Source organism: Trichoderma citrinoviride (genome assembly GCF_003025115.1).
Source record: "Trichoderma citrinoviride strain TUCIM 6016 unplaced genomic scaffold BBK36scaffold_1, whole genome shotgun sequence".
Classification (NCBI taxonomy): Eukaryota; Fungi; Ascomycota; class Sordariomycetes; order Hypocreales; family Hypocreaceae; genus Trichoderma; species Trichoderma citrinoviride.
The window spans coordinates 393,493-419,350 of record NW_020194709.1 but is presented as its reverse complement, the minus strand read 5'-3'; the positions used below and the strand labels follow the sequence as shown (position 1 = coordinate 419,350).

Sequence of the window (25,858 nt, the reverse complement as noted above, 5' to 3'; positions counted from 1 at the left end):
ACACCGGTTCTGGCAAGGCAGCTAACGCATAACTACGGGCTCTCCCGTATTAAGCACGGATCTCCCGGTCTCCATAATCGACATCCATGCCCCTTGCAGAGTCGTCTTGGAGCCTGGTTTTCTGACTTTCTGCACAGGCATTAAATACCTACAGGCCCTGTTGAAGCATCACGAGCCCCGGTAGAGGCATCCATGGAGGATCCATGACTCCCAGGCCCAGGAGTCAGGCGAACACCTGAGCTGAGCTGAGCTGAGAGTTGAAGCGAGCAAGCCGTCACTTTTCATCTTCTCTTCTTACTCATCCATCAAAGCATTGGGCGATTTCTCTTACCAACAAGCCATACCGCCTGGTGTTGCTGCACGTTTCGCTAACCCTCACAGAAGATGCCCTTGTCTAGCTGATCCATATCCCAATACTAGTTTCTTCAGCCTCAGCCGTTGCCGCTCCCATGACTCTTTGGACACGCGTTTTACCCCAGATGGCTCGCTTATCTCAACATCACCAATATGCCGGCGGCACAAGCACAGCTGAGGTTTCGAAATATGCATCGATCGAGTCGGTCGGAATATCGTAGAGTCTGGCGAACAGAGACCCTTGAGTTGGCAGAAAGTGTGCAAACAGGGACCAAGGGAATGGGAATATTCTCAACCAGGCTGACTGTCGACTCTCCTTCGCTAGTTGCGCCTATCAAGGCCCAAGACGAGCAATTGATCGTCGAATGAAGGGAATACTGCAGTATGCGATGTTTGGACTTTGAGAGACAAGTTTCATGAGGTGTCGTGGTCTATAAAACATTCTAGCGCAGTTGAAGGCATTGCAGCGTGAATAGCGCTGTAAAATGAGTGCTAGCGGCCATGTTCGTTCCGTTCTTGCGTGGTTCGGACAATATGTGGCCATCATTGACGGAAGATCGCTCCGTTCTGAATATTTTCCCTCCTTCATCTTGAAAAAAGAATAACAGATGAACATCGTCAATCCCTCATCATTCGGTTTGCTATTTCCGAGCTCTTTCGGAAATAGACAGCCGTTGGAATGCATGTTTTGCTAATCCCTCCCCTATCCGAATCTCATTATGGCACCACAAACACCACGAAGGTTCGGGCACGAGAAGCGGAGAGCAAATATGCAATTTAGGCATCACAGCTCTGACAAACACATTGAAGAAGCAGAAAGATCTCCCACCTATTCTATTCTATTGCTGAATCCCGTTGATCCCTTTGCCCCTGTTGCCTGTGTCTTTATTCTTCAGGCATTGCGCATTTGATCACGGGTAGGTAAGCTGTGCTTAGGACCGACAGAATGACATTCTCCGCTGTCCATCAGCAAGAAAAACCTCATGATCTCTATTCGAGCGCAACGCGTCCCAAATCGATATCGAGGGACGAGCCTCGACGAGCCGTGTTCAGTAATAGGCTGCGTGGCGAAGCCCTTCACGGTCCGAGAAGTTTATTAACAGTTTTACGATCAGATCTCGGCAGCGTGAGAATTTTAACCATAAAGCGCGGCTTACACGAGTGTAATCAGGTTGAATTGCAGCTTCACTCTTTGTTTTATTGGCGAAAAATGCGGCCGCAAGACGTGGACTTGTTGCTAGATCGCCCAGTCCCTCCCCATCTTTAACCATCTAAACGATGCTTTATCTTGGACTCATTTCCACAGTCATTGTTCCCCTGTCGCTGTGCGAACATGCTCAACGAGTCTCCGCGAATTTATGGTTGACGTCTATCTTGATATCTTTGAGGAGAAACGGAGAAAAGAATGTCGTACCGGGAAACGAAGAGGTCACAATTCGGAGACTCGGATAAAGCAGCTTCCCAGCAACGGCGTGGTTGAAGCAGCTGTGCCACACAGGGACAGACTTCTTCACGACATCGACCTTGTAATGCATGCGCATCAGTCGATATCCGGCGTCAAAGTCAAACTTCTGGAACTTGGTATGGGTGGGATAGCCGTCGGGAAATACCACCTCCAGAGTCGTCCACTCCTCGCCGTTCTCTCGCGTGGGTCCGTCCACTTCTCGAGTTTGGATTTCTGGATCTTCGAGATAGAATGGAAAGTTGACGTAGTTCCAAAACGCATAGCCGACGAAGTAGAACAGATTCTGCATATCCCACGGGGTGGCCTCAACGTGGGTGTCAAATACATCTCGGGGATTCTCCCGAACGTCAAGATCTTCTGCCGTGCCAATCTTGCCAACTTCGGTCCGTGTAGGTGTCCATGATCCGTAGTAGTCGCCGAATTTCTCAAACGTAACCTTCTTCGTCTTGGTATCAACCACCATCTTGATTTGATAGGGCCCAGGTAGGCCTCTCATTCGCAACGCCGGCCCGGAGAACTCAAGCTCCACGTTGAGGGACTCAATAGAGTCCCAGTACTCTTGGCCGCCATGGGCGTCAATGGCGCTCTGCAAAAGTTCAGGGCTGGAAGATAATCAGCACTATGTTTAGAGGTACGAGGAGAAGGTCGTGAAGAGATCTACCTTGTAAAGGTCATGGTGGATAGCAGTTAGTTAAGCTACAGAAGATACCAGTTTCCCAAAGCCCCCCTTAGGACAATATATACCTGTTGATGGACCTAAGCAGTCTCTGCAAGGTGGGATATTGTGAAACTCACAACTAATCCGCGATTGTCTAAGCACCCAATAAACCAATTTAGGCAAATCGGATTCAACATCGTGGGACGCCCGGCTCCTGATTGACGTACAACAACGTTGCTATTGGCGATCCCGTTGCCCTCGAGATTACTAAACCAAGTCGTAGGGAATCTTGGTTCCAGAAGAGATCAGTAAACGGAAACTATTTCTCGTGGAGCTCAACTGAATCACTGTTTCTAGACTTCATCTGTGAGTAATCAAGATTGGCCTTGAATACCGAGGCTATAGAACGCTTTATATAAACCCGTTGGTTGCTGGACTTTCAGCGCTCATTGTATCGACCAAATGCCTGCCGCGGCCGCTCAACAATCGTCTTGCTCAGTCATGCGCTGCCTTACTTCTACAGTTATTGATTAGATAAACGCAATACTCCTTATCAAGACCTGGCTATTCTACCATGGCTACTGATAGGGGTCTCCAGATTTCTTCTGCCTTTCCCTACGAGAAGAAATCGGTCGAGGTACTGGGAAACCGCATGGCCTATGTCGCCATCGGCTCTTCTTCTGCGTCCGGGTCTGCTGTTGTCTTCTTGCACGGCAATCCAACCTCGTCATATCTCTGGCGTAACATCTTTCCGCATGTTGCAAAGAACAGCCGCTGCGTCGTGCTCGATCTCATCGGCTTTGGTGATTCAGACAAAGTACCGGGGCTAGAGTATAAAATCCGCGACCACCAGCGCTATATCGATACTTTTCTCAGTATAGTCTTGCCAACAGAGCGCATAACTCTCGTCATCCACGACTGGGACTCAGCTCTTGGCCTGGACTGGGCCAGTCGCCATCAACATCGCGTCGCCGGTATTGCACTTATGGAGTGGATCACCACAGTGAGCAGCTGGGCCTCTCGAGATTCGGTGTTCCGAGACCAGTTCCAAGAATTTCGCACGCTTGATGTTGGGAGAGCCATGATCATGGAGCAAAATCTCTTTGTGGATAGGATACTACCCAAGGGGGTTGTTCGAGGGCTGACGGAGGAAGAGATGGTTCACTATCGCCGGCCATTTCCGAAACCTGAAGATCGTGAGCCAGTCTGGAGATTTCCCAACGAGATCCCCATTGAAGAATACCCAAAGGATGTGTGGGAAAAGGCACAGAAATACACTTCATGGCTTCTCGCATCGGACGTACCGAAGCTGTTCTTCTGGATGAAGCCTGGAACGTTCGTCACGGAAGAGGACTTTGTGAGGCTAAGAGGAGCGATGAAGAATGTCAAGACCATCTTTCTGGGGCCAGGAAGGCATTTCGTGCAGGAAGACTATCCCCACACCATTGGACAAGAAATAGTAGAATGGATGGCAGAGTCGGATCTTTGATATATGCAGTCTGTTTTGTATCTTAGCTTCTGATAGGCCAGCAAGGTGAAGTTGGCAGTATCCGTATCGATAGGTACAATGGACGATATTGCTGGAGTTGACCGCCTTCTTCCTCGTTTCCAGACCGTACCTGCCGCGAGAATCTGAGAGCTAGGGCAGAGCCCGCACGAACCGAGTGTTTCACTTTGGCAGGAATCTTCGGTATGGCATATGTCCACAGCTTTACAAACAATTCACCAGAGGCAAACTTGGATTCGCTCTTCCACCTACCTGCCTATGCACGCGCCATACGGTGTCGATACCATCATTCTGTTCCTTACGAATACATCGAAGACCACCTATATTTGTCATATGTGCCATCCCAGCCAAACTTCCCACCTGACAATGTCTTCACCCCGGCTCAGCCTGCTAGAGCTCTTATGCTAGAATCTGGCGTGAGTCTCGCGTCTTCTTATTGACAAAGAACGGAGAAAACTAACAGGAGTAGAGAGTTTTCAGCCGTGTCTGGCCTTGCCGGCGCCGAAGCTCCCACCTATTCTACAGCGGGCCTGGTTCTGCTGCCCTTGCACGAGGGGGGGCCCAGGTTTCGACTCCCAGACACAACCGGTGGTTCCGCTTTGAATCTCATACGCAACTGCTAGTTTTGGCCTCCAGTTACATCATGAGCATGTCAGCTTCTAGCCAAGATGAGTGCATTATACAGCCTAGCTGAACTTGTCGAGTCTTCCATCCACCTGAGCATCAACTATGTCAACCACTCCGGCGTCTGCTATGGCCTCTACTGTAGCACCGACCATGATGCCTGCTTTGGCACACTTTACGACCCCTGGGATGACACCCGCCATGACACTTTCCTCGGAAAAAACAAACTATACAGTCACTGTGAGTAGCCCGTACTTCAGCCACTCCTTGCCCTTTCATCATAAATAAAAGCTATGCTAACGTCATATAACCCGATCTTATAGTCGCCGACGATAAGTTGGAAATATTGCTACAGTTCAGTAGCACTCGGTGAAGTGGATCCGACTCAACGGTCATCCATGAGCTTCGACAGTCGCAGCACAGACAGATAGAGATCCGAGGGCAATGTAAGTACATCACACTCTATCCACTCCCCATTCTTCCATGATCAAATGGGAAGCATGCTAACATGCTGAAGCTCGGTTTTACAACCAGCAACGATGACTTGGAGATGTTGGCGCACTTCAACAGCACTCATTATAGAGGGTATGACTCAACAGTCATCCATAGGTCGCGAGAGTGGCAGCACATGCTGTCGGCAATTGCGTCGTCGTCTAGAAAGCAATGGAGACGCTCTACCACAAGAACCGACATTTGCCAGCATTGCGAATACTGACAGTACAAAGAGCATATCGAGCTTGATCCATTCTTCAAGGTCAGCTATATATTATACAGACAAAGGTTGTTCAAACCTCGCTTTGAAGCGATCCATTGCCTGCACAAGGCCTGTCGATCCGACTAGTTATCAAGATCCACAGAGAGAAAAGGAGCCCATACACTGGGGTGGGCAGAGCAAAAGAGCCAATCCATTGGGGTGGGCAGAGCAAAAGAATCACTTCACTGGGGTGTGAGTTCCGGAGAAGCGTGACCTCTTTGCAGATGGATAGCCCCATTCGAGATCTGGAGCACACTGGCACCAGAGAGTTGGAGCCGCCTTCGCCGTCTGGAGGAAGAGGAAGACACACGAACAGACATAAACTCCAGGGCTCGGACCCACTGTCGTTGCCAGTATCATTAGACGTGCGGGCGGCCAGCTGCGTTTGAAAGACGGGATTTGCTGGGATGCTGGATAGCCAAGTTGGGGTGCTGGCTAGCTACTCCCATCGGCGATGTCGCCGACTTTGCCAATCTTGCATCTTCGGTGGTCGCTGAGTTAGAAGAACTGTACTCCAGTTCGTCTTTCTCTCTCGGCAACTCTTTGCCACTCAAAGAACTTCCCCCAGGCCACTATCGATTCTGGGATGCTGGATAGCCACTCTCTTGCGGCTTCGATGGGAAGTGACTTGGACCAACTGTACTTCAGTTCAGCTCTTTCCTCTCGGCAACTCTTTGCCATTCAGAGAATCTGGGAGAGGGCTGCCCCCTGTTGCTCAGTGAAGGCCGCGTGCCACAGAGGGCCAGCAGTCCACCGAACCCAGCCCTTTCCTCGGGCCACTATCGAGTCACACCTTGCAAAGGTCAAAGAGGAGCTGAAACAGGCAGAGATGGAGCTGGGTGGGCGGCCTCGGTTTTGGGTGAACGGTCTCGGTCTTGGGTGAGCGGTCGTTGCGCTGGGAGAGATGAATGAGTCTTGATCTCAGAGGCACTGGTAACGGAAGAGGTTGAGAGTTCCACATTTATATTACAGTTTCCGTTTCAAAAGCCTGAAGAATCCCCAAGGACGAAGCCTGTGAGCTGACGGGTGGCTCATCTTTTTGCGATCATTGTTGCTTGTCAAGATGTCGGACGATATGAATATATTCACTTCATAGAATGTTCAGACAGCCGTGGCCGTCAGTATTCAGTGTCCAAAAGTGAAGCTCCTAAATGCTATGTATCTTGATCAGGCACGTTAGCACATCCTTTTCCCGCGACAACCATCTTTTGTCGGCATCCAATCATTGAAGCTTCGCGCATCCGGCTTTCGGATTTCGGTCTCCGAAGATGGTACGTCATCTACAGAAATGCTGCTCCCATCAGCTCATTATTCTCCAAGAGCTCCTCACTGCCTCTCCAAGTCTCTTTCTCAAACATCCATCCCCTCTAGCATTCCGGAATCCCAGCATTTGTATATCTGACATTACTGCCTCGAGCAGCCTCACAGGGTCATTTCCTCACATCTATTGACCAGATCCATGTCACTGATTCCGACAAGAACATGCCAACCTGGAGTATAATTTCTCATGTGCGGCAGCACCCTATGCTCTTCACCTCCGCAGTCGCCATCGTACCATTGATGGCTTTGATGATGCCTTGGTACCGTGGCTTCATCGAGCTTGGTCCCGGTGGTCTCCCGCACAACGTCTTTGGCTGGCTTATTCAAGGCGCCCTACGTCCATTAGCCATGAACAGCACCGTCGACAGGAGTGTCTTTCAAAAGCCTGGCATTTCTTCAGCCTACGAGCCTCACGGTACCACTCGGTTCTTGCAGGGCGAGCTCGCACCGCGTCGAGGCGATAGGCCAACCATCCCGAACTACGTGGCGCCCCAGAGGCAGATCACAGAAAAGGGCGATGAAGCCCTTGTCAACAAAATGAACAGCCATCTGAGAGACTTGGCAAATCATCGTCCCGAGACGCTGGCCGTGAAAGCATCTGGCCTGGAAGCTAGAGACCACCCTGCGCTGTGGCTTGTCGGCGCCCCCTTGCCCAAATTCCTGGCGAAAACGACAAAGGGAGAAATTGTTCACGTACACCCAGAAGCCAGTTCCCACATGGTCCTCAGCTTGAGCGATGCAGAGGAAGCGATTGCAAAGGGCTGGGCTGAACTGCACCCACTCAGTGGCGTCCTGGGATTGATTCCGCTGCCGTATGTCATAGTGTACGCGCCACGAGATGAGGAGGAATTTGGAGTGTGGACGAGGTTCGTTGATGCCGCTGTGGCTTTTACTACGGCAGAACAGAATTAGCATGTTCACCCCAGGGGAGATGTTTTCTTGAATTCCTACGTCTGAACAGGGTCTCTTCAGGGCATCCATGATTGTGTTTACAACGCTATTCCATTCATTTTCACATCTGTTCGGAGGGGTTCACTATTCATATACGTGTTTATACATAAGGAATGTTACTCTGCAGATGTGCTATGAGATATGTGACAGTAGTCCAACATCTTTGACTCCAACATACCTAGGTACATCCCCACTCAACCCACGCAGTCTTAGAGAAGGAGTCGTCAGGGACGCTCACAATACCGTTGCCATGCTGACATGTCCCGTCCCGAGTCCATTAATAGCACACATTTACGGTTGAGAGGATGGCCTTGAGCTCTTCATCGTGCAGGTTCTCATCGACAGACTCGTCCAGAGCGCCGGCGATTCCAGTCCCAGTCACATGTACATGGAGGTCGACTGAAGAGTCGTCGCGCTTGATCTTGGTCGAGATGTCCGCATAGATGGTTGGTCCGATCGAACTGATGACATAGGTAAACTTGCCAGCATCCTGCCAGACGCTGTTGAAGTGAATGCGAACCCATTCCCGATCCGACTTGTTGTACGGTCCGCAATCGACGTTGAGGTCGATGTTCAAGTCAAGGTAGTCGTCGGTGAGGATGAACTCGGTAATCTCCCACTTGAGTCCGAGGTTGCAGAAGCCATTTGGGTAATTTCCACCGCCAGTAACGTTCAAAGGCGCTGCTTCGTGCTCCTCATTGTCTTGGGCATAATGAACATGGAAATCGCTGGCCTTGTCATCCCAGCAGCACTTGGTCACATGGGTGCCGCTGGGAATATCGGGAGACAAAGAGTGAGAACCATACTCGCATTTTCCATTGATAAGTGCAGTGCCAGGCTCTCCGTCGGTGCAACAGGTTCGGCCATCGTCGGAGTAGGTGGCGGCAGCCGTGGCAGTGTCGGCTCTGTGAGCGATGCCAGCGCTGGTGAATGAAGCCAGCTCGAAGACGGCCACAGCCGCGGAGAGTAGACCCTTGGTGAAGATCATGATGGATGAGCTTCTTGAATAATGTCAGCTAGTCGATCAAATTAGTGAGAGGAACTGAAAGCAGGAGACAGACTCTTCGAAGCGGTGTTCTTGTAAAAATCGCAAGGTATATTAAGGGCTGGGGTTGTCGATGCTGAAAATATGTTTGTAGCTGTTGGCTGTCCACTTTGAGGGGGTGAGTCTCCCCTATTTATCATTTTTGATGACACTGCTTCCTCCAGCCTCTTGTTCACGCTGTCCTGTAGAGAGTTTCTCCGTTGAGAGAGCTCTCTGTGTGTAAGCTCATAGTACAGATGACCGTTCCATCACAATAACCTTCATCAGAAGGCTTAACATTGTCTCAGCAACTGAGTTTCTCCTTGACGAGCTGCCATTTGACATTGGGAAGTGATTTACAGTGAACATCTTGGCAATCCATCTGCCAGCCCACGACCACAGCCCAGAATTTAGCTACTTGAGGTCATGACGGGCCGCTCAGGCATCGCAACAGCAACAGGAAGAGCATCTACCCGTCATTGTCAGCTGTCCAAGTATCGTGATCCTCCGCTAATATGGCTTCGCCGAGAGGGTGCCAAGCGTATCAACACGCTTCCGATTGACATCTGCGGTCTCACTATGTCGTTCTTTCAGCAGCCGCTCTTGATCCGTTCGGACTGAAACCTGGCTGAGCCACGGCTCATTGTCTACGTCAGTGAATGGCGGCAACATCCAAGAAGCTGGCACCTCAAGCCAGCAGTCCTATAAACACGATTGGGAACAACAATTACCTTGTGAACCGTGTACCGATCTTGGCATATCGGGAGGTCCTTCCAACTGTCTGGACTCAGTCCAACAGCATCTTTCATGCCAACCAAGAAGAGTACGGATGGAGTTATTAGAATAAAAGCCTCCAAGCAATTCATGACGAAAGTCTGTGAGAAGTTGGCAAATCAGTGGGTGAAGGCAGTACGATGACTTTCGTTCCAAGGCAGCTGAATACCGTAGTGTTCATAGTGTCTCATCACTCACCGTCACACAGCATGCATATTTCTAGCGTAATAGACCTTATAGTTCAATATTGACCAGTCTACAACATGAAGGTATGACAACACAGAGGTTTTCCTCTCAGCAGCTGATGATCAGTGAGGATGAAAGAGGCTGGCTGAAGGCTTCAGTCGCCGATTGTTGAGACACCACCGACGGCCCGTTCAGCCTGCCTCAGGACAACATCACTTAAGAAGAGACCTGATGACGCACTTCTTTTGGGATGCAATGGCTGGACTATGAGACACTCTTTTGCCTACATGTGAATATTGGATATTTCGTGATATGCGTTGTAGAGCGACGTTGGCGGAAGTTGGCCATCGTAGAAAGAAGTAAACGCATGAGTACATGTAATGGTAGTGATATTACCTGATAATCACTGACATATATCCATTGGATATTGAATGATTTACCTCAGTGCCAAGTTGACCCTTATCGACTCGAAGATGAGTTGTCGCTGAAGCTCGTATCTCTTGTGAGGTCATCTCCATCCCTCCATACCTTACCTTAGATCCATACAGGTACCTAAGGTACAGACGCTAAAGGCGGCGATACAGAAGGTGGGGCGCTATATCTGCACCTGTTAGGCTTATCGATTGCTTGGTGGGGGACGACCGATGACTGTCAATCTCAAATTTTGTTTCCAGCCTCGTCCGAATTATCCTACCTTAGTCCTGCATCTTCCTATACCTACCCAATCAGCCGAATCATCCCCGTCCGACGGCCTCGCGCATCGCCTCTTCCCGGGTCCTCAGAGTCGAACAGTCGAATCGCATCGATATCATGCCTTCATGATAAGCAGCGCAAATTCCACACTCCGCACAGGCGAACCCGAATCTGAAGAGGCGACAAGATGGCGCACGCCGCGTTCGTGAGCTCTACCAAGGAGCAGCTTGTTGACAATCTGCCCAAGCGCTTCAAGGGGATCAAGTTTGGCATCCAGTGAGTGTTGCTACTGTGTAATACCTGATGTTTCAAGCATTCTCGGCTCCCTAACCGCTGCTCTTCGTCAGGTCCAATCAGGATATCGTCAATCAAGGTGTGCTGGAGGTTTCCCAGCGCATGCTCTATGATATCGACAACAACCGAGCACCCCTTACCAATGGAGCTCTCGATCTGCGAATGGTGTGTATAATCATCTGAATCCATCTGCGTATCTGTAGTAAGCATATTGACTCTCTGCCAGGGAACGTCGAGCAAGTCTGGCAAATGCGGTACTTGTCAAGAGCCTCTCAAATTCTGCATCGGCCACTTCGGTCACGTACGGCTAGCGCTCCCTGCTTTTCACATCGGCTACCTTCGCTTCATCCAGACGATTCTCCAGAACGTGTGCAAAACGTGCGCCAAAGTGCTCCTCACCGAAGAGGAGCGGCGGTCGTTCCTCCAGGACCTGCGCCGACCCGGACTCGACAACATCCGCCGAACGCAAATCTGCAAGAGGATCAACGAACAGTGCAGGAAATGTAGGCAGTGTCCGTACTGCGGCGAGATCAACGGCCAGATTCGAAAGGTCGGCGTCCTCAAGCTCACCCACGACAAGTTCTCCGCGTACAAGAAGTCGACTTCGCAGAAGAAGCTCCCCCCGGAGAGCAAAATCGCCTTCGACGCCTCGTTCGACGAAGCCAAGAAACTGAACCCCGACTTGGATAAGCATCTGGTGAGAGCGATGGAGGATCTGAACCCGCTCTGGGTCCTGAACCACTTCAAGATGATCACCGCTACGGACTGCGAGCTGCTGGGTCTGGATCCCACTGAGGGCCGCCCCGAGATGTTCATCTGGCAATTTGTTCCCGCTCCTCCCGTGTGCATTCGGCCGTCGGTCGCACAGGAGGGCGCCAGTACAGAAGACGACCTTACTGCGAAGCTGGCCGAGATTGTCTACATAAGCGGACTGATACGGACGGCTCTCAACAAGGGCAAGCCGATGCAGACCATAATGGAGCAGTGGGAGTACCTCCAGCTGCAGATTGCCATGTATGTCAACAGTGATGTTCCCGGCCTTAACCAACCGGGCTTCGGGAAGAGCATCAGGGGCTTCTGCCAGCGTCTCAAGGGTAAACAGGGCCGCTTCAGAGGAAACCTGTCAGGAAAGCGAGTCGACTTTTCAGGCCGAACCGTCATCTCCCCCGATCCCAACCTGGGCATCAACCAAGTAGCGGTTCCTCAGCTTGTCGCCAAGAACCTGACGTTCCCCGAACGAGTGCAGAGCCACAACATGGAGAAGCTGCGGCAGTGCATCTTGAATGGGCCAAAGGTCTGGCCGGGAGCTAATCACGTCATCAAGGACAACGGAAACTGGAAGCAGGACTTGCAGTTTGGTGATAGGGCACTCGTTGCCCGAGATCTCAGGATTGGCGACGTCGTGGAGCGTCACCTGGAGGACGGAGACGTAGTGCTCTTCAACCGACAGCCGTCACTGCACAAGCTTAGTATCATGAGCCATTTGGCCAAGATCCGGCCCTGGAGGACGTTCCGCCTCAACGAGTGTGTCTGCGGCCCTTACAACGCCGATTTCGACGGAGACGAAATGAACCTACACGTTCCACAGTCCGAAGAAGCGCGTGCCGAGGCGATTACGCTCATGGGTGTCAAGAACAACCTGGCCACGCCCAAGAACGGAGAACCTATCATTGCAGCCACGCAGGACTTCATCACAGCCTCTTACCTCCTCAGCAGCAAAGACCGATTCTACAACCGAAAAGCCTTTACCTACATCTGCACCCACATGGTGGATGGCGTGACTCACATTGACCTCCCTCCCCCTTCCATCATCAAGCCTGAGGCCCTTTGGACGGGTAAGCAGATCTTCAACGTGCTGATGCGTCCGAACAAGCAATCACCCGTCCTCGTCAACTTGGACGCAAGGTGCAGAGAATACTCGGCCAGGCCCGGGCAATGTCCAGACATGGATCCAAACGACGCTTGGCTCGTCATTCGAAACTCGGAGGTGATGTGTGGTCGCATGGACAAGTCCATCATCGGATCCGGAAAGAAGAACTCCGTCTTCTACATCATCCTTCGAGATTTCGGCCCCGATCATGCCGTCTATGCCATGAACAGGCTGACCAAGCTGTGTGCAAGACAGCTGGGAAACCAGGGCTTCTCGCTCGGCGTTGGCGATGTCTTCCCCAGCACCGAGCTGACAAAATCCCGAGATCGACTCGTGCAGGATGCCTACGACAAGAGTGATGCGCTCATTGAGACGTTCAAGCAGGGCAAGCTGGAAAAGGCTGCCGGGTGTGACATGGAGCAGACGCTGGAGATTTCCATCTCCGGTATCCTCTCCAAGGTCCGACAGCAGGCCGGTCAGCAGTGTGTGGACGCGCTGAGCCGCAACAACGCTCCCCTGATCATGGCCAACTCCGGATCCAAGGGTCTGCACATCAACGTCGCCCAGATGGTTGCCTGTGTCGGACAGCAAATTATCGGCGGTCAGCGTGTGCCTGATGGCTTCCAGGACCGCAGTCTGCCGCACTTCCATAAGAACGCCCGCCAGCCGGCTTCCAAGGGTTTTGTGCGCAACAGCTTCTACTCAGGGCTCTTCCCGACCGAGTTCTTCTTCCACGCCATCTCTGGACGAGAAGGTCTTATTGATACCGCCGTCAAGACGGCAGAGACAGGATACATGTCGCGACGCCTGATGAAGTCTCTGGAGGACCTCTCCACGCAGTACGACAACACCGTCAGGACATCGTCGGGGACCATTGTGCAGTTCCAGTTTGGTGCGGACAAGCTCGATCCCGTCGACATGGAGGGTTCGGCTGTGCCTGTGCAGTTTGACCGCACGTGGACTCACGCAGAGAGCACCACCTGGGACAACAATGAGAGATCACTGCTTCCTCGCGAAGTGCTCGAGGTGTGCAGCAGCATGCTGGACAAGGAAAAGCTTCGCTACAAGAGACGACGCCTGGTGGACAATGCCCTGCTCGACTATTCCGATCCGACCGACGAGGCGCTCGACGAGCATGAGAGCGCACGAGGCTTCATCGACACAATCTACGCATACGTAGCTGAGCGAGCTCAAAAGATGTCCAAAGCCCGGGCACTTGTTGGACTGGACCCGGACCCGAGCCACGACGAGGACCTTACCAGCGCCTCGGAAGACCTCAAAGCCCGGCTGGCGCGCGTCGAGCGAGTCTCCAAGGTCTCTCTCACCACACTGCAGAAATTTGTCAAGGAGTGTCTGGAGCGGTATCACAAGGCCCACGTCGAGCCGGGCCACGCCGTAGGCGCCGTCGGAGCGCAGTCTATTGGTGAGCCCGGAACGCAGATGACGCTCAAGACGTTCCATTTCGCAGGTGTCGCCGGTATGAGTATCACCCAGGGTGTTCCCCGTATCAAGGAGATCATCAACGCGTCCAAGAACATCAGCACGCCCGTTATCACATGCCCTCTGCTCAACGACAAGCAGATCGAGGCCGCACGCATCGTCAAGGGGCGTATTGAGAAGACGTATGTCATCGACGTACTCAAGGCGATCGAGGATGAGTGGGTGAGTGGCCGCGGTACCATTGTGCTGTACATTGACATGGAGGCACTGCAAAACATGCATCTCGGCATCGGCATTGTGGACATTGCAGAGGCCATCCTCAGATTCAAGAAGCTCAAGATTCAGCCCACCGACGTCTCGGTCGGCCCCAACTACATTAAGATCTATGTGCTCAACAGTTGGGTCGACCCTGACGCGGCCAAGAAGCGACAGCGCAGCACCACCTCGCTGACACTCACGGAGGAGGCGCCCGACTTCCTCCTGCGAGTCAACCACTTGCGCCGCATGCTTCCGAAGGTGCCCATCTCGGGATACAACGAGGCGACGAGGGCCATCATCCAGACGTCGGAGAGCAACGAGCACACGGTGCTTGTGGAGGGTTACGGACTGCGCGCCTGCATGACCACGGAGGGTGTGATTGGCACCAAGTCGCGGTCTAACTCTGTCATGGAGGCGCGCGACGTGCTGGGCATCGAGGCCGCCCGTACCACCATCGTCGACGAAATCTCGAGCGTCATGGCGGGCATGGACATTGACCCGCGTCACATCCAGCTGCTAGCCGACGTCATGACGTTCAAGGGAGAAGTCCTGGGCATTACCCGTTTCGGTCTGTCTAAGATGCGCGAGAGCGTTCTCCAGCTGGCCTCATTCGAGAAGACGCCGGATCATCTGTTCGAGGCGGCCGCCGGCATGAAGACGGACCGTATCGAGGGTGTCTCCGAGTGTATCATCATGGGACAGACGATGAGCGTCGGCACGGGCTCCTTCCAGGTTGTCAGGAGGCTCAACATTCAAGAGTGGGAGGTGAAGCCGAAGAAGACGCTCTTTGAGGATGCATGGGCAGAGACGGTCAAGGCCAAGAAGGAGCGGCGAAAGCTGCGAGGGATGGTCTAGGGTATTTGAAATAAGTGGTTCAGTCTAGAATTCCCAGGGAAGGGCTTGATGTTTGGATGTTTTGGAACCTGCTGCGAATTTATGTGTATATACGGCAGTGCCAAAGCTGGATGATGCTATAAGGGGCATTTGGGATGGCAAAAGCATATAATGAACATTTATCAAGCGGATGGATATGGACTACATAGCAGTCATGATGCATCTTGTACGATCATTTGGCAGTCACTAATCACTTGGTTAAAAGACTTGGAACTTGAATCGGTAAGGACATCATCAAATGAGCACGTATAAGCATACATGCCTGAAATCATATTTATCCCTTGCTCCTCAAACGCCAGTTTCCCATAAATGCCCCTGATTAGAAAAGCATAGAAAAATAAATGAAATAGGTCGAGTCTCTGCCATGATACCATGACTAGTTGTGAGAGTAGTTGAAAATTAGGCACCACCCCTCTTCTTGCTCTTTTGCGTCATCTTCCGGAAAGCTTCCATTCCTCCAGCTCCAAGCGGACGATGATCCTGGTTCCTGGTTCCGTCAAAGGTGCTCTTGGGGGCGATGGTGTAGCTGGCAGGGAGATTAACCATGCGGGCTCTGTTGCCACCACCGACAGGAGCAAGCAGCCGCTCGCGCTCTGCATCACGGGCAGACTGGGCGGGTCGCTGGGACAGGGTGAACTGAGAGCCCGTCTTGCGGCGTTGAGCCAGTTTGGCAGCCCTGTGTTTGTTATGTTAGAGCGCATACACGGAAAGACGTCGAAGACGAATATGTCAGTTAACAAGGAACGGTGGACGTACTCGTAATCGAACTCGCGAGTCTCAATATGACGCTTCTTGTAGTCGTCGGTCCGCTTGAGGATGGGGCGGCTCCATTCTCCCAGCAACCTCTCGGCCATTCGCTTGATGCTCGGCTCGGGCTTCTTGCTCCTCGTGTAGAACAAGACAACCTTGCCGATGCCGCTGCTCAGAAGAGCCTCCTTCTCAATGTTGAGACGCGTCAGGGCCGTGAAGATGTCCCGCTGGATGTTGTAGGCGGGCAGCGAGCCGTCGTTGAGCGGCTCCAGGAAGAACTTGACGTGCTGCAGAAAGTTGGTGTCGGGATCCAACACGGCGTGCTGGACGTTGTTGCGGTTGAGCAGGCCGGCGACCTCGGGCAGCAGCTTGAGCTTGTGCAGGGCGGGCTGGCCAGATTCGCGAGCCTGGTTGTCTGCCTGACAGGCACGCTCCATCTGGACCTTGAGCGCAGCCAACTGCTCGTCAATCTCGTCCTCGAGATCCTGGAATCATCGGGCTGTCAGCTTCTGCATCACTGACGTGTGATCTCCGTGTCACCAGCACCCAGGGGAACTTACAATCTCGTCCTTCTTCCGGCGCTTGGGCGCAGACCCCCGGTTCTTCATGGCGGCATCGAGAGCCCTGTCGATTTCGCGATTCTGTCGCTGTTCCGGCGTGAGGTTCTCGTCGTTCTCTTCGGGCTGGGGCGACGTGGGCTTCACCCGGGGTCGCCTCTCGCCCTCCGTCCGTTTCCTCCGTGGCTTCTTCTCCGCCTCGCCGCTGGAGCCATCGTGCATAGACGCATCATCGTCTCGATCCCGGCGCTTCTCACGACGAGTCTCTCTGGGCTTCTTGGTCGCCTTGTCGCCCTCGGCGCGCTTGCGTTTGGTGGCCTTGAGCGTGCGGGCAATGTCCTCATCAATCTCCACGGGTCGATCCTCGATGTTTGCGGTCTCGGGATCGTAGTCTTCGAACTGGTTCTCGTCAATCTCGGACAGCAGGTCCGAGTCGCGATCAGAGTCTGCATCGGCGAGCTCATCCAGGAATTCCTGCTCCTGGCCGTCGTCGACTGGCCCGTTGGCCGGCGAATCGAGGTCAGACATCGTTTGGAAGCTCGTGCTGCCGATCAAGAGACGGTGGGAGGGAGAGAAGGAAAATTGATAGCGGAAATGAATCTGAGATTCGAGAGGAATTCGTCGCAGCCGCCAATCGATGGGCCTGGGAATGCAAAAGAGAGGTGAGACAGTTTGGTTGACTTGGGAGAAAAAGATTCATTCCATCTGGCTTCCCTCGAGCCTCTCTGCTGCGCGTGGCTGACATAAGCACGCAGCTGTGGGCGGAACAACGTTGTTGCAGCCTGAGGCACCAGGCCGAGAGCAGACTGGCGTACGACTTTGTTTACTTTCGCCCCGTCGACTAACCCGGTTGCCACTGACAATATGCAGGTGTGGATAAGCAGATAGGCCAAAATATGTAATGCCCAGCATTTCAAAGTTTCGGACAAGGATGTTTCGTACAAGTCACTTACCCGCTACTTTGGATCAACACACCTGAATCAACAAAAAGCTAGACGACCAGGGCATACATATTCCTTGCAGAAGCTCGCCCCGAGACTCGGATCATGCATTGCGCCAGCCATTCTTACCACTAGGAATCACTCGCTCGTTCGACATCGCCAGCGCCATCGTCATACGACGCACAGCGCGAAGCAGCTCTGCATCATGGAGCGTCGAACCTTTGAAGCCCCCATGGAATGGGAGTACCAGAACTCCGGGCCCGTCGATCTAACCAGCCCGTTTGCGCAGGTGGCCAAGAAAAGATCAGAAAACTGTTGGTGCTCCTCGTGATAGGGGATGATTCGTTGCTACGACAGACAGCTGACTACGACGTTTGTCGTTGCTTTCGCAAACATGCAGTGTTCAATTCATCGCTCAAGCCATCGACGACGCAGAATACTCCGTTTTCCGCCTTTGGAACGCCGTCGAAGCCGCCGACGAGGTCGTTCTTCACCCCCCAGCTTGCGCCCCGTGTGGTGGCGCCGCCCTTTCGAAACCCGGCATTCACGACGCCGAGACAGCTCGACGACGCGGGCACCTCGGAGTCCTCCTTCGCCGAAGCTTCCTTCAGCACGGCCGAAGCCTCCTTCACCACAGCCCTCGAGGGCAGTCCAGCGCGCACCGATGCCTCTGCGTCTACCAACCATACCCCCGAGTCGGAGCACATGAGCGACGCGACGGTAGCCAACAGCCCGACGCCGACCAAGGTCGACAAGAACTCTCGATACAACAGGGCCTCGCCACGGAGGCATGCGGCCGGCAGAGGAGAGATCCGTCCGGTGAGGGATTCCCCGCGCAAGGAGCTGCAGCTGCTCAGGAAGAGGAAGCGACACAATCTCGACAAGGACGTTAGCAGTGTGATGCGACACCTGCCGCGGGACTGGGAGGACGATGCATCGGATTCGGATAGTAGCACCGTCTCATACCGAGGCGCATCACCGAGCAGGATCGCGCCGCCGCCATCTTCATCGCAGCAAAAGAGCCCCCGGAATCGCGAGGGCTGGTTCGTCTCGCTACTGGGCACAATGGACCGATATCCCGGGGCGCCCGACCACATCTACAGGTGGCTGCAGCTGGGGCTCAACTGCTTCATGATTGGCATCGTCATCTTCTGCGCCTGGTCGGTCGTCGAGGCTGTGCGTTCCGACATTCGCAACGCCAACGAGATGGCGCGCATGGAGATCATGAGCCGCGTCTCGGAATGCCAGAACCACTACACCAGCAACGAATGTACGAAGAGGGACAGGCCGGCGCTGCGTGCGCTGTGTGATGAGTGGTATGACTGCATGACGCAAGATTCGGAGGCCATTATGCGCGTCAAGGTCACCATCAAGCAGGTTGCGGAGGTGATTAACGAGTTTGCGGACGCGATGAACTTCAAGGCATGGGTAAGTGGCAAGCATGGATCGTGATGTGGACGGCTGGTATCGGCTCAGGTTATCTAGTACTGGCTTACTGACAGCAGATGGGATCTACAGGTCATGTTTGGCACAATCGCCGTCTTCATCATCTTTTCCAACGTCATGCTGCAATGGGGACGATCCAAGTCTCAGCCGGCTCCTCCCGTGCATGCAGCCGCCTTCTCGCCCGTTCCCATGATGGGCCTCGACGCCACGCCAGCGCACTTTAGGGGGCGGTTCGAGACGCCCAGGTCACAGCGGTACGCCTACCTCGAGGACGATGTGATGGACACCGACATGTCGCCTTCCAGGAGGGCACTGGGGCCGGGCTTCATGTATGCGCCCCCAGGTCTGCGCAGCCCAGGCAAGGGAGAGCGACCGCTTAGTCCTATCAAGTATCCGAGTCCGGGCAAGGGATCCGGGGGGTCTCTGCGCTGGCAGTGAAGGAGGGTCACGGCTGAATATGGGCTCTTATTGCATGTTTCAAAAGGTGCATACGAATAGGAAATGATTGGTCTCGCAAGGGTTTATTTTGTTTGTTTGCTTTTTTACTGTACATGGGAGGACACTCATTCATCCATTCACATAATGTGGCGTTGGTGGAAACAGGAAAGGAAGGCTTAGGGGTGGTTACGACTCGAATCACTTTGTACCATCAGGATTGCGCATCAGGGATAAGGCAAACAAAAAGACAGCAGCGGTACAATGAAGCAATGGTATTGATTGATAAGGAACCTGGAAGGACTCGCAATGATGGTGGCGATGTGCATGTGAATATCAGTGATACTCTGCTGGTATCCCGCGTCTGGGGCGAAGTTGCTACTACTAAGAACAAGGCCACCGATATAACGCGGCCATCTATCGCCGTCTACTGCAGTCAATGCAAGTCACGACAGCTTCTCGACAAGGAATGATTTGTAAGTGGTTCGCTAGATACCGAACTTGTGTTTTGTACGAGCCACCGAATGGCATCGCATTGTTGTCCGTTTGCCTTACATCCCCCCCTACCGTGCGTCCCGGTATTTCTTTCAACCTGCAGCCGCAGCGGGAGAGTGATCGAGATGCGTGGCTTTTCAGCTGCCAATGCAAGTGGACTGGTGGCCTCCCCTTGCCTCCCCCGAGCGTGAAGCTTTTCGAATTGGTGGTGTGATGTTTTTCCTTTTGCCTCTACGAAGTCACTAGATGTTTGTCTTGTTTTCTGGCGCATGTCAAGCATGTGTCAGTGCCTCCAATTGGTACCGGGCGGTAGTGGCTGGTGCAAGTTTGACTCGGCAGGTACCGGCTAGTACACGGCGCGCACGTTGCCGATGACCTCATGGCTCATCATCATTGAATCAGCGCCCCTTTGGAAGGCGGAGGGGTCCGGCAATATCGTGCTCAGATTGCCCTGTATCAATCGCATCGACACCTACAGTACAGAAAAGTGCAGCACTAGCAATTTAGCAAGAAGGGAACATTGGAGCCGAATGGGAGATGCAGATGGGGTGAGATGCGAGATGCGGGTGACACGTCAAGTCGGGCCTGGGCGACAGTTTACTTACTGACATGGTTGGATTAAAATACCTGTATGTGCCCTGCTTTGGCCTGTCGTCCCCTACAGTACTACTGTAACCTCTCCCGCTGCCCTTGGCCCCTGTTCGCGGCCTGCCATCCAACAGCTCAGCTTCACCATACATGTACATACCCCTCTCCCGGCCTCCAGCTCCAGCTGCGGTTCCAGGGCCCCATCCAGTGCATTTTGCAAAATCGCGTTCAGCCGAATGCCGCGCCCGTGAACGGATTCATGGATCCAATCTCCTCTCCCTCTTACATACATACTTACCTTACCTTAGTAGGCGGCAGCTCCCCACTATGGACTGGGGGCAGGCTGCAGCAGGCGAGCACATCAGCTATTTAGTCGGTATAGACAAGGTTTTATTAGGGCTAGCGCATGCAAATGGGATTGGGTAGATGATGGCAATTGAACCGGCTTCTCTCACGTACCAAGCATTCGACGTCTTGTCGCCTGCATGAGATGAACCCCAACCCGGCGTCTCTCTTGCTTGCGAGGCCACCAATCGCGGAGATGCAGGGCTGGCCGGCCGAGATGAGAAAGAAAGCAGGCAAGCGGTCTACTAGTATACCGTAGTTGTTTGCTCGTCGTCTGGTGCAGGCGCCTCATTGTCATCCTGGGCCCTCCCTGCGTTGCCTTGGTTCAGGTCTGTTGCTCTTTCGTTGCCGCTCATTCGCGACCTGAACCTTGAATTCTGGAGTACATGCACGTCCATGCGCTGCTACATGCTCCCGCGGCTGATCCATCCCCGGTGTCAAGAGTCACTCTGCCCTCGGCGCCGTGTCCCCCTACATACCTCAGGCGGTAACCTAACCCAGCCGCAAAACGTGAGCGCACCACCCCCTTGGGCTTGATAGCGTTCCGCCACCGTCATCCTGTGCGTTCGCTCGCACGTTGGTAATCAGTAGGTTAGCTACCGTAGCAATTGGCAACTGCCTGGCCAGCACGAGGCCGGCCATGTGCCGGGAATCGCATCGCATGTGCTGGCGCCATCCGGACGCGGCCACAGAAGCCCTCCCAGCCCTCCTTAGCGGCTGCTGGGCCCGCGGTGGTGGTGAAGCGGCCCCGAGCTCTAGTGGTCGAATGGCGCCCTCGGCTGCCCAGCCCACAGCTCTAGCGGCTGATGGCACCTGTGCTCTGACGTGCTGGGGGGGCCACTGGAGCTTCCCAGGTTCCCAAGGCTCTCGCCTACCCCCGCCCCGCTAGCAGCGGCTGGTGCTTGTGCTGTGCTCTGCGGGCTGTGGGATTGGAGGGCCGTGGATGGATTGCACGGATTGCCATCCGCGACTCTGGGACCATCGCGACGCTTCCATTGATTCGTTTTTTTCCTCCCTTGCGTCAAGCCTCGCGCCTCCAGCCTCAAGCCTTTGCCGCTGCTTGCTGCTCCTGTTCCTGCTGCTGCTACTGCTGGTATTGCTATTGCAGTTCGTCCTCCTGCTGCGACTCTGCAGATATCAAATCGCCGCTCCTCCCCTCCTCGTCCGCGAACCCCAGATCATCATCATACATCATATAAGCTCCCTTCTGTCCTCCCGATGCCGTGCCGACTTTGATATCCAGCCGCGCGACGCCCGCGAACCCTTCGCACGAGCTCCAGAGGTCCACGACGGATAGCTTCTCCCCCCGCAGCATGTCTATCCCACCACCAGGCTGCAGCTACCGCATCTCGAGCTTAGGAACCGCGCTGGTTCCGCATCGCTGAAGCAAACCGACCTCTTACTGTCCCCCCTCTCTCCCCCTCTCCCTCGTTCTCCCTCCGTGGGCCTCAGTCAACCTCAATCTCAGCTTCGCCATAATCATTGGAACGCGCGCCCGCCCCGGGTCGAACGCCTCGATGGAAGAGGACACGGGCAGCCAGACGCCGGGCCACGGGAGCGGCCATGGAAGCGGCCATGGCAGCACCAGCGCCGGCACTGGCAGCGGCACCGGCAGCGGCACGACGCCGCAATCCCAACAGGCGCAGGCCGGGCCGTCCACGTCCAACTCGCTGCTGCAGCTGTCCAAGCGCAGACGCGGGCTGGGGGTCGTCACGCCCAATGCCTGCACGGAATGCCGCAAGAAGCGAGCCAAGGTGAGCCCTGCTGTCTGGGGACTGGGCGGGAAGAGACGCTTTGGCCTCGTGTGTATATAGGTCTGGCATGGACTATATCATGCACGGCGATGTCATAGCTTCTTCCCGTGGCCGCTCACTGTGACCTGATTCCTCGCCTGCCCATGCTATACCCAGCAAATGGGAACGAACAATTGCTGACAACTCCGCGTGTGTGCGTTGTAGTGCGACGGCCAGAAACCCTGCGGGCGCTGCAAGTCGCAAAAGGACGTCGAGTGCATCTACGAAATCCCCATCCGCCAGTCCAAAGAACACCTCCGCAACGAAATCGAGAACTTGCGCCTGCGGCAGCGCTCCTCCGACCAGGTCTTTGCCGCGCTGATACAGCCGCAGCTGTGGGAGGAGGTGCTGGCGCGCCTGCGCGGTGGCCAGTCCGTTGAGAGCATCTCCGAATGGCTGGCCAGCGTCCCTCATCCCGCGCCTCCTCAAGGGGCTCCGGGGTATGACCCTACCATAGGCCACGATCTGACGTCCATGGCTGCCTTTGGCGACACCTCGGTGGCTCCGCTTCCGGGCATGGCCCTTGGCATCGGGCCCGGGTCGCTCTCCATCCCCGGCCTGGCCAACGAGCTGACGGGCAATGCGACCAGCCCCTGGCAGTTCTCGTCGCAGAGCCAGGCCGGCTCGACCAGGAGCGGCTCCCACCCGGACCTGATGAGCTGGGCAGCAGACATGAACGCGCCGCCGTCGCGCGTCGGGTCCTGGGCCGAGAGTATGCAGACGGACCACCTCGGCGATAACATCCAGCGGTACCGCGGGCTCGAGCAGGTGCTGTCGCCGCTCAACGAGCCTCAGGCCATGAAGCAGCCCAGCGGCACCTGGACCACCATCACTGACGATGTCAACCTGGTGCAGCACCTGCTGGCCCTCTACTTCTGCTGGGAGTATCCCACCTTTGCCTCCCTCAGCAAGGAGCACTTCCTCCGCGACTTTCAGGCGGGGAGACACCGGTACTGCTCCCCCATACTCGTCAACGCCCTGCTCGCCCTCGGCTGCCGCTTCTCCACCCAGCCCATGACGAGAGCCAACCCCAGCGATCCCTACTCCTCCGGCGACCACTTCTTCAAGGAGTGCCAGCGGCTCTTTTACGAGGAGACGGACCATCACTCCCTGACCACCATCCAGGCCCTAGGCATCATGTCCATCCGCGAGGCCAGCTGCGGCCGGGACTCGGAGAGCTGGTACTACGCGGGGCAGAGTATACGGCTGGCCGTCGAGATGGGCCTGCATCGCATCCACGACGATGACGACGAGGACGAGCTCGCCGTCCAGTCCGCCACCTTTTGGGGGGCCTTTGCCCTGGATCAGTGAGTTGCAAGCTTCCTGGAATGATACTAAGTGCAGGCATTGAAGACTATCTTCTGAATCTGCCGTAGAGAAGCAACAACAACGCTAACGCCCCCTCGTCCTCTCAGCGCATGGTCTCTGGCCACCGGCTCCCTGCCGCAGTGTTCCTGCTTCCCTCACCTACCACCCAAACCGGCCATCATTGGCGACATTGAAGCCTCCCTATGGGTACCGTATACCGACGACGGTGAGGACCGCACGACTACCTTTGGGGTTAATTCGAAGGGGCTGCCTACTAACGTGTCAGAAGGCGCGCCGTTGCAGCGGTCGTGCGAGCAGCCATCTAATGTGCGGTCAGTATACAAGTGCTTTTGCGAGCTGAGCGAGCTGGTCCACCAATCACTCTACGTGCTCCATTCTCCCGGACGGCCCCTTACTGCCCGGGATCTGTTGAACATTTACACCCAGTATCTGAACTGGTACGACCGCATCCCCGAGGTCTTGAGGCTGGGCCACAACTTTACGCCCGCGGTCTTGTTTGCGCAGTGAGTCAACCAGTTTTATTTCTCTTCTCTTCTTGTTCATCGGCCATTCTTCGTTTTCTCTCATCTCCATTTTTTCGAGGCTGACGGTTCGTTCACTTTGTGTTCGCAACAAATAGCATGTACTATCACTTCGCCATCCTCCTTCTTTTCAGGCCACTGATCAAGCTACGCATCATCGGTTCCAAGGTGTCGCCGCGTGACGTATGCTCGCAGGCCGCCGATGCGATCCAGGGCCTGCTGACCTCGTACGCGCAGCTGTACACTCTGCGCAGGACGCCGTCGTTTGTTCCCTACTTTGTCCTGACGTCCGCCATCATGCATCTGGCCATCGGCGCCGCTTCCGTTAAGAGCGAGGGCCACGAGACGGGCGAGGAGAAGATGAAGAGGGCCGCCAAGATGGACCCTCGCGTGTCAGAGGCCCTCAGCAGGGGCATAGCTGACCTGACGGAGATGGCGCCATGTCACCACTTTGCTGAGCAAGCGCTCAACATCCTGCGGTACCTGGCCAAGAAGTGGAACATTGAGGTCAACGTCGACGGCGACAAAACACCCCCGGAGGACCCCGACAACCTGGTGCGGCCGTACTCGAGCAGCCTCAACTTCTTTGCGCCCAACGTCCAGGAGAGTGACTTCATGTGCGGCTGGGGGCCCGGCGCCGAGATCGTGGAAACGCTGCAGCCGCCCAGCGTCAGGAAGTCGGCCGAGCTGGCGGAGAATCCCCTCTTCTGGCCGTTCCCTATGCAGGGGAGACCGCTGCTGCCCACTGGCGAGGAGCTGGAGCAGGCGGGCTTCAGAAGGCTCTGACAGGGACGGCGCGCGCCATTGTCGCTCGTCTCTTTGTTGCGGTGGTGACGAGCTCCTGGACGCATCTTTGCTTGTACGTCGTCTTCCCTTGTCTTTGGTTTTGATGGTTCCGGGGGGGACGGCCAGGGGGGTGACATTCAAAGGCGATTATGGTGTTTTGTAAACGAAGCGATGCGCCTCACGGACGCGGTTTGGGCGTCGGATCACAACGGGGAATACTTGGCCAGCTTCATGGCGATGAGGCTTTTGTACATTTATAACGATTCCATCCATGTAGCCTATTGATTAACCACTGCTGGTAATGACGATGGATTGGTATGCTGGGAAAAGGTACCTAGATAGGGAGGCAAAATTGTAATAGAATTGCCAGGCATTTACGGAAGACCAGACCTTTTCCTCCAAAGAAAGTATATATTTCTTCAACTTTTTGGGGTATCTCAGTTTGAGACGGCGTGTATAAAGGCCTCAAATAATCTATGATGAGCAAGTCTTTGCATCAGCCTCTGTTGTAACGATTCTCCATGAATTCAGGGTACCTTAATGAGGTGCATCATGTCAATGCAGCACAGCCACAGCTTCACAGGAACGCGCCACAAGGGGGCGTCCCTTGTACCTCGGCATGCACCAAAAGCGTCATCTCGCTCCATCATTGGACCTTCCCTGCTGTGCCGCAGCAGCTGAAAATCGAAACTTGACAACAACAAGCAACAAGCGACAGGCAAGCAAAAAAGAACAGCCGGGTCGGCCAACTGCTCTCAATTGCCGCGGACTATCTGGGAGTTCTTCCAAGGGCGGCACGCGACAAT

General features: G+C 54.5%; 9 protein-coding genes across 9 annotated transcripts; 5 read left to right on the top strand and 4 right to left on the bottom strand.

The window, feature by feature from the left end:
* Window positions 1-1,691: 1,691 nt before the first annotated feature.
* BBK36DRAFT_1164787 (hypothetical protein) lies at window positions 1,692-2,494 on the bottom strand (the record flags this gene model as incomplete). Its single annotated transcript, XM_024894693.1, has 2 exons — window positions 1,692-2,421; window positions 2,481-2,494. 2 exons carry the CDS (start codon window positions 2,492-2,494, stop codon window positions 1,692-1,694), a joined length of 744 nt encoding a protein of 247 aa, XP_024753555.1.
* A 557-nt stretch (window positions 2,495-3,051) lies between these two features.
* BBK36DRAFT_1107971 (alpha/beta-hydrolase) lies at window positions 3,052-3,966 on the top strand (the record flags this gene model as incomplete). Its single annotated transcript, XM_024889320.1, has 1 exon — window positions 3,052-3,966. One exon carries the CDS (start codon window positions 3,052-3,054, stop codon window positions 3,964-3,966), a length of 915 nt encoding a protein of 304 aa, XP_024753554.1.
* Window positions 3,967-6,844: 2,878 nt separating this feature from the next.
* BBK36DRAFT_1173606 (hypothetical protein) lies at window positions 6,845-7,594 on the top strand (the record flags this gene model as incomplete). Its single annotated transcript, XM_024895875.1, has 1 exon — window positions 6,845-7,594. The coding sequence occupies one exon, from the start codon at window positions 6,845-6,847 to the stop codon at window positions 7,592-7,594; it is 750 nt and encodes a 249-aa protein (XP_024753553.1).
* A 316-nt stretch (window positions 7,595-7,910) lies between these two features.
* BBK36DRAFT_1155048 (hypothetical protein) lies at window positions 7,911-8,621 on the bottom strand (the record flags this gene model as incomplete). The annotated part of the gene is made up of 1 exon (XM_024893785.1): window positions 7,911-8,621. One exon carries the CDS (start codon window positions 8,619-8,621, stop codon window positions 7,911-7,913), a length of 711 nt encoding a protein of 236 aa, XP_024753552.1.
* A 1,857-nt stretch (window positions 8,622-10,478) lies between these two features.
* BBK36DRAFT_1133902 (beta and beta-prime subunits of DNA dependent RNA-polymerase) lies at window positions 10,479-15,203 on the top strand. The gene is made up of 4 exons (XM_024892126.1): window positions 10,479-10,586; window positions 10,658-10,769; window positions 10,831-15,028; window positions 15,103-15,203. The coding sequence occupies exons 1-3, from the start codon at window positions 10,498-10,500 to the stop codon at window positions 15,025-15,027; spliced, it is 4,398 nt and encodes a 1,465-aa protein (XP_024753551.1). The 5' UTR covers window positions 10,479-10,497; the 3' UTR covers window position 15,028; window positions 15,103-15,203.
* A 262-nt stretch (window positions 15,204-15,465) lies between these two features.
* Window positions 15,466-16,901, bottom strand: BBK36DRAFT_1107316 (hypothetical protein; the record flags this gene model as incomplete). Its single annotated transcript, XM_024889241.1, has 3 exons — window positions 15,466-15,742; window positions 15,823-16,301; window positions 16,377-16,901. The coding sequence occupies 3 exons, from the start codon at window positions 16,899-16,901 to the stop codon at window positions 15,466-15,468; spliced, it is 1,281 nt and encodes a 426-aa protein (XP_024753550.1).
* Window positions 16,902-17,519: 618 nt separating this feature from the next.
* Window positions 17,520-19,198, top strand: BBK36DRAFT_1173599 (hypothetical protein; the record flags this gene model as incomplete). The annotated part of the gene is made up of 3 exons (XM_024895874.1): window positions 17,520-17,628; window positions 17,715-18,742; window positions 18,833-19,198. The coding sequence occupies 3 exons, from the start codon at window positions 17,520-17,522 to the stop codon at window positions 19,196-19,198; spliced, it is 1,503 nt and encodes a 500-aa protein (XP_024753549.1).
* An 838-nt stretch (window positions 19,199-20,036) lies between these two features.
* BBK36DRAFT_1173596 (hypothetical protein) lies at window positions 20,037-21,180 on the bottom strand (the record flags this gene model as incomplete). Its single annotated transcript, XM_024895873.1, has 6 exons — window positions 20,037-20,162; window positions 20,296-20,398; window positions 20,439-20,462; window positions 20,577-20,643; window positions 20,738-20,759; window positions 21,103-21,180. 6 exons carry the CDS (start codon window positions 21,178-21,180, stop codon window positions 20,037-20,039), a joined length of 420 nt encoding a protein of 139 aa, XP_024753548.1.
* Window positions 21,181-22,140: 960 nt separating this feature from the next.
* Window positions 22,141-25,052, top strand: BBK36DRAFT_1108305 (hypothetical protein; the record flags this gene model as incomplete). The annotated part of the gene is made up of 5 exons (XM_024889347.1): window positions 22,141-22,377; window positions 22,582-23,102; window positions 23,229-23,723; window positions 23,832-24,248; window positions 24,365-25,052. 5 exons carry the CDS (start codon window positions 22,141-22,143, stop codon window positions 25,050-25,052), a joined length of 2,358 nt encoding a protein of 785 aa, XP_024753547.1.
* Between the last annotated feature and the right edge of the window lie 806 nt (window positions 25,053-25,858).